Source organism: Oncorhynchus nerka, unplaced genomic scaffold, assembly GCF_034236695.1.
Source record: "Oncorhynchus nerka isolate Pitt River unplaced genomic scaffold, Oner_Uvic_2.0 unplaced_scaffold_6155, whole genome shotgun sequence".
In the NCBI taxonomy this organism is placed as follows: domain Eukaryota; kingdom Metazoa; phylum Chordata; class Actinopteri; order Salmoniformes; family Salmonidae; genus Oncorhynchus; species Oncorhynchus nerka.
This window is the reverse complement of record NW_027035160.1, coordinates 2,942-9,741: the sequence shown is the minus strand read 5'-3', so window position 1 is coordinate 9,741 and position 6,800 is coordinate 2,942. Positions and strand designations below refer to the sequence as shown.

The window sequence follows — 6,800 nt, the reverse complement described above, 5'->3', positions numbered from 1 at the left end:
GCAAAGTGGGTGGGGTTATATCCTTCCTGTTTGGCCCTGTCCGGGGTGTCATCGGATGGGGCCAGTGTCTCCTGACCCTCCTGTCTCAGCCTCCAGTATTTATGCTGCAGTAGTTTATGTGTCGGGGGGCTAGGGTCAGTCTGTTATATCTGGAGTATTTGTCCTGTCTTATCCGGTGTCCTGTGTGAATTTAAGTATGCTCTCTCTAATTCTCTCTTTCTCTCTTTCTTTCTTTCTCTCTCTCTCTCGGAGGACCATGCCTCAGGACTACCTGGCATGATGACTCCTTGCTGTCCCCAGTCCACCTGGCCGTGCTGCTACTCCAGTTTCAACTGTTCTGCCTGCAGCTATGGAATCCTGACCTGTTCACCGGACGTGCTACCTGTCCCAGACCTATTATTTGACCATGCTGGTCATTTATCAACATTTGAACATCTTGGTTATGTTCTGTTATTATCTCCACCCGGCACAGCCAGAAGAGGGCTGGCCACCCTCATACCCTCGTTCCTCTCTAGGTTCCTTCCTAGGTTTTGGCCTTTCTAGGGAGTTTTTCCTAGCCAACGTGCTTCAACACCTGCATTGCTTGCTGTTTGGGGTTTTAGGCTGGGTTTCTGTACAGCACTTTGAGATATCAGCTGATGTACGAAGGGCTATATAAATAAATTTGATTTGATATTTCACATATCTTGCTAGATATGCCTTTTGTTGTGATATATCACATATCATCTTGCTAGATATGCCTTTTGTTGTGATATATCACATATCCTCTTGCCAGATACGCCTTTTGTTGTGATATTTCACATATCATCTTGCCAGATATGCCTTTTGTTGTGATATATCACATATCATCTTGCCAGATATGCCTTTTGTTGTGATATTTCACATATCATCTTGCTAGATATGCCTTTTGTTTTGTTCGTGAGGAGTAATGGCCGAGAGAAGGCAGGAGACACTTTGTTTTGTTTAGCGTCGTTAGGTTAGACTGCTCCCTTTAATGGATCAGTCGTCCACCAAGCTACGATTAGGGGGAGGTGGGAGGGGAAGAGCTGGATGTCTCGGTTAGGGAGACAGTGGAATGGGGTTCAGTGTTCTACTGTTAGCATATATTTATTTTTGTTTGTTCCAACAGATCTTTACATATTTTTCTCACTACAAAATATTAATGAGGTCCTTGTGGTTACTAAATATATTTTAGATATTCCTTTATGCTATTGCTTATTCCATGTTTACATCTTGGTTAAATGACTTCAAATGCAAAACTGAAATGTACTTTGTGGAATGTCTGTGGAGTTTGTAAACTATCCAAGCTTAAACAGGTGATTACTGGGCTTAAACAACTTCATTCGTCTATTGTGTTCCTACAAGAAATCCACTTGTTGAAAGATGTGCTACTTAAAGTACGCAGGAGATGGCAAGGGCAAGTAATAGCATCCTGTTTCTCCTCTCATTCTCATTCTGTTATGGTTTTAATTCACCAATCGGTTCCGTTTCAAGTGGATAATATTATAACTGATACATCTGCTAGATACATTTTGATACAGGAAACTCTTTGAATGAGCATATTAATCTGGTTAATGTTCATGGTCCTAATGATGATGATCCCATTTCTATTGATAACCTCCCTTCCAAATGGCAGGGGATTTTAATTGGTCCTCCTCTAGATTGCTCCTCTGGTTAGACACTTTCCATTCGCAAAGTAGAAAGAAATTACAGCATTTCTTTAAGGACTTTAATCTATGTGAACCTTGGAGGATTCAGAACCCGAGGAAAAGGGAGTAATCACGTTACTCATCGACATTTAAATCACTCTCCTATAGATTACTTTTTAGTTTCTTGCTCATTGCTTCCCAATGTAGCAGGAAGTGGATATGATAGTATTGTTCTGAGTGACCGTTCCCCGGTGTCATTATTCTATAGGGATACAAAACTGGTAAAAGGATCCTCTAGATGGCGTTTGCATCCCAGATGGCTACAGGACCCAGACGTCTTACATTATGTTGGAGTGCATATAGATGTTTATTTTACATTGAACACTGACCAAACGTCAGCGACTACCAGATGGGAGGCTTTCAAAGCATGTATTATGGGGCAAATTATACATTTTATACCTTTGAATCTCCTGAGAACTTAACTAATCAGGTTTTCATTTTCCCTCTATGTCAGAAGACATTAAATTGGATCTGGAAAAGGAATTGGATTGTGTTGAAACATCTATTTTCAATATGAAGGGAGGTAAAAAGGCAGGTCCAGATGGGCTCCCAATAGATATTTAGAAGATATTTAAGGACAAACTTCTAGGTCCACTTCTGAATATGTACAGTGTATTGGGGTATGTTATGCTCAAGAGACACACCCACTCAGTCAAGGGTTTTTCGTTATTTTTACTCATTTCTACCTGCCACCAGATCAATTAACTTCAACATAGTTATTCAAATACATTCATCATCAATGACTACAATAATGAATCTAGTATTAAGATACAATTTCATAAACACAAGTAGTTGATTCATAGCCTGTTTATCATTCAACAAAAGTTGTTTAGTAATATAAAACAATCCACTCAAATTAATGCTAAAAACTGATCATCACACCATCTTTTCTGACATACACTGAGTGTACAAAACATTAGGAACACCTTCATAATATTGAGTTGCACCCCCTTTGTCCTCAGAACAGCCTCAATGCATCAGGACATAGACTGGCCAAGGTGTTGAGAACGTTCCACAGGGATTCTGGCCCATGTTGACTCCAATGCTTCCCACAATTGTGTCAATGTGGCTGGGAGTAGATCTCTACTCCGAATAGCTCCTTCCTTCTCCTCCCACAGATGCACAATTGGATTGAGATCTGGTGACTCGTCAGGCCACTGCAGTAAACTGAATTCACTGTCATGTTCTTGGAACCATTCATGGACAAGCCATGTGGCATAATCCTGCTGAAAAAATCTATTTGCAGATGGATACACTGCTGCCATGAAGGGAGGCACCTGATAGGCAATGATTCTTTAGATATCCTGTGGTATTCAAACATTGTTCATCTTTTATCAAGGGACCCAATGTGTGCCCTGAAAACACACCCCAACCATCACACCACCAGCCTGCAATGTTGACACACGGCATGGATGCATACAGTGGTGTAAAGCACTAAAGCAAAAAAAGCTTTAAAGAACTACTTTAGTAGTTTTGGGGTCTATTTCCTTTATGTTTACGTTGGTGTCTTCTTAACTGACCCATTCGAGAGAGACCCTTTCCACAGTCAGAGCAGGAGTAAGGCTTCTCTCCTGTGTGTGTTCTCAGATGAACTTTTAGCCCAGTTGATGTTGTGAAGAATTTTACACAATCAGAGCAGAAGTAAGGCTTCTCTCCTGTGTGTTTTCTCTGATGAACTTTTAGCCCAGTTGATGTTGTGAAGCATTTTTCACAATCAGAGCAAGAGTAAGGCTTCTCTCCTGTGTGTGTTCTCTGATGAACTTTTAGCTCAGTTGATGTTGTGAAGCATTTTACACAGTCAGAGCAGGAATAAGGCTTCTCTCCTGTATGAACATGTCGGTGTCTTTTTAAGTGACCCAGTACAGAGAAACTCTTTCCACAGTCAGAGCAGGAGTAAGGCTTCTCTCCTGTGTGTATATGTGTATGTCGTTTTAAGTGGCTCAGTAGAGAGAAACTCGTTCCACAGTCAGAGCAGGAGTAAGGCTTTTCTCCTGTGTGTATATGTGTATGTCGTTTTAAGTGGCTCAGTAGAGAGAAACTCACAGCACAGTCAGAGCAGAAGTAAGGCTTCTCTCCTGTATGGGTTCTCTGATGAACTTTTAGCCTAGATGATGTTGTGAAGCATTTTACACAATCAGAGCAGGAGTATGGCTTCTCTCCTGTATGTGTTCTCTGATGAACTTTTAGCCCAGTTGATGTTGTGAAGCATTTAACACAGTCAGAGCAGGAGTAAGGCTTCTCACCTGTATGTATACGTTCATGTGCTTTCAAGTGTTCCAGTACAGAGAAACTCTTTCCACAGTCAGAGCAGGAGTAAGGCTTCTCTCCCGTGTGTATACGTTCATGGTGTTTTAACGTGCCTAGTTGAGAGAAACTCTTTCCACAATCAGAGCAGGAGTAAGGCTTCTCTCCTGTGTGTGTTCTCTGGTGAACTTTTAGCTCAGTTGATGTTGTGAAGCATTTTACACAGTCAGAGCAGGAATACGGCTTCTCTCCTGTATGCACTCTCTGATGAACTGTCAGAGCCTTTGATGTTGTGAAATTCTTCCTACTGTCAGTACAGGAATACCGATTCTCTATTGTGTGTATTTTTAGGTGTATTTTTAGCTTTGATAGAAATGGGAAAATCTCCTCACAATGTGGGCAGTGGTGAGACCTCTTAGCTCTGTGATCTTCCTGCTGTTGCTCTCTGGATGTAGAGAATGTCTCAACATGGTCTCCTGTGTGAACAACATCAGAAGAACCAGTCAGTTGGTGTGATATACATGTCAATCACATGTATTTTATGTAGCCCTTATTACATCAGAAGCTGTCACAAAGTGCTTTACAGAAACCCTTCCTCAATCCCCAAAGAGCAAGCAATGCAGATGTAGATGCAAAGTGGTCACACAAAAAACTCCCCAGCAAGCAGGAACCTAGGAAGAAACGTAGAGAAGAACCAGGCTAAAAGAGGTGGCCAGTCCTCTTCTGCTGTACCAGGTGACATATTTATTCATATCAGTAGGCTGTACAAAACAAAAGAGAATAAAACATTTCTTAAAGTTGTTAAAAATTATGAGTCATTTCATCTTCCACTCACTATCACAATGGTTGGTAACAAGGCTGTATCACATGATTGGAAGTCCCATAGGGCGGTGCACAATTGGCCCAGCGTCGTCCGGGTTTGGCAGGGTGTAGGATGTCAATGTAAATAATAAATAAAGGTACATTTAAAAAATTAAAATAAATTCAATCATAGAACTTTAAACACACCAGCAGTTTGTCTCCGTCACTTATTTAGTCTCCTCTCTGATCACTCCAGATAGCTCAGTGAATAAAACATTCCCTTTACTGGTGTCAAACCAGGCAAGTCTCAGTAGCATTAAATAATATCTACCTTCTCATTGAAACAGTTCATCATGAAACAGTTCTACTGCAACTTTTCATACACAGTGGGAAGTTGGAATGAATAACAAATTTAGATAGAACCTGTTCTTACCATGAGAAACAGATTTCCCAATCTTCTCCTCCTCTTCTTCATCTTTAATGTTGACATTCAGCTCCAGTGTTTGACTGCAGTCTTCCAGCTTCACTGATGTCATCTCTGGATCCTGCTGTAAAAACTGGGCTCCACTGTCACAATCAGGACCCAGTGACTGTAGGTTTGGACTCAGTGTGGAAGGAGAGAGGCAGGCTGGGTTTGTCCTCACTGTTGATGTTACCGGCCTCAGACTTAATTCTAGTCGTCCTGTAGTAACAATGTGAAACAGACACAAGAAGTTAATTGTCTTGACAGTTCTGGCACTTTCTTTATTCTCAATTAAAATATATTCTATTTCTTCTTGTTCAATTATCAAATTCAGTGCTTGACTTAGACTGAAATAGGTGTATGTACTCATTGTGGGTGCCAGTACTGTTATTATTTAGATACAGGACCTCCACAATACTGTTGAGCTATTTTTCTATAAGAGGAACATGAGCTCAAGCAGTAGAAAATTGAGGTGCTGGTACTCAGCTCCAGTGGGTAATCAGGTAGGTAAGCATTGACAACAAAACGTGAATTCATTCAAATTAGACAAAAGTACACGCTACACAACATAACTAAACTTAACCTGTAGTAGATTTCTTGAATTTACATAAATTAATAAATGACTCAAAACAGTTTTCTGTTCCCAAAACTAAAATCTGTTATGTACAGAGTGGACTAATATTTGTAGACATTACCCTTTGCAGAAGTTTTTATTTTTAAATTGCATTGTTTAGAAGGAATGCAAAGGTGAATTGAGTTATTGCACACAAGCACTTCAGAGCTCGAGAAATATGCAGATGTGTCCTAGAAATCAGGTGCAGTCCACGAGGAGGAGATACACTGCAGTACTTAATGCAGCTGGTGGCCACTTTTGATTTTGACCCCCCCCCCTGTTCAGGGACACATGATTAAATTTCTGTTAATCACGTCTGTGGAGCTTGTTCAGTTTATGTCTCAGTTGTTGAATCTTATGTTCATACAAAAATATACACATGTTAAGTTTGCTGAAAATAAATGCAGTTGACAGTGAGAGGAAGTTTCTTTTTTTGCTGAGTTTAGATATGAGTTGACAACTCTCATCTCTCCAGCATTGCATTTCATTTATTTCCTAATAGAATAATAGCTGAGGGAACTCTGCAGTCTGTTCAGAAAGAAATGAAATAATTCCCAATACTAAACCAGGAGTAAGCCTATAATTTATCCACAGAGGATCAATAGCTATTTTTTTTTAAATAGCCTAGTTGTGGATTGTGTGCAGCCAAATCACAAGGCATGTCTACAGTCAGGAACATGTGGCAAATCTGTCAGTGAACAGCAAGCAGCCAAAACAGGCCTTTAGCAATATTTCTAATACAATCGCTGGAAAACATCGATCCTGCTGAAAAGAAAATACAGGTGAGTGAGCTGCACATCATTGGGTGAGTCAGTGAAACTGGAAAGCTTGTTTAGGACTATAACTTCCCCCTCATATTGTACAATGTGTTTCTCCTCACACCTGGCCTAGGCTATTGATGGATTAGAGACACGGTCGTTTATATTGATCTCAGATTCTCAGTTTATTCGTGTCAAAGTAGTCTGTCATT

The 6,800-nt window shown here is 40.4% G+C and overlaps 1 protein-coding gene across 1 annotated transcript; it reads right to left on the bottom strand.

The window, feature by feature from the left end:
- Positions 1 to 2,366: 2,366 nt before the first annotated feature.
- LOC135566286 (gastrula zinc finger protein XlCGF28.1-like) lies at positions 2,367 to 5,457 on the bottom strand. Its single transcript, XM_065014058.1, has 2 exons — positions 5,188 to 5,457; positions 2,367 to 4,429 (listed from the first exon to the last, which is right to left on the bottom strand). Exons 1-2 carry the CDS (start codon positions 5,288 to 5,290, stop codon positions 3,174 to 3,176), a joined length of 1,359 nt encoding a protein of 452 aa, XP_064870130.1. The 5' UTR covers positions 5,291 to 5,457; the 3' UTR covers positions 2,367 to 3,173.
- Between the last annotated feature and the right edge of the window lie 1,343 nt (positions 5,458 to 6,800).

Coding starts and splice junctions, on each gene's coding strand:
- LOC135566286 (XM_065014058.1), bottom strand. CDS start 5,290: ATGACATCAGTGAAGCTGGAAGACTGCAGTCAAACACTGGAGCTGAAT. Junction 4,430..5,187: donor TGGGAAATCTGTTTCTCATG/GTAAGAACAGGT, acceptor TTGTTCACACAG/GAGACCATGTTGAGACATTC.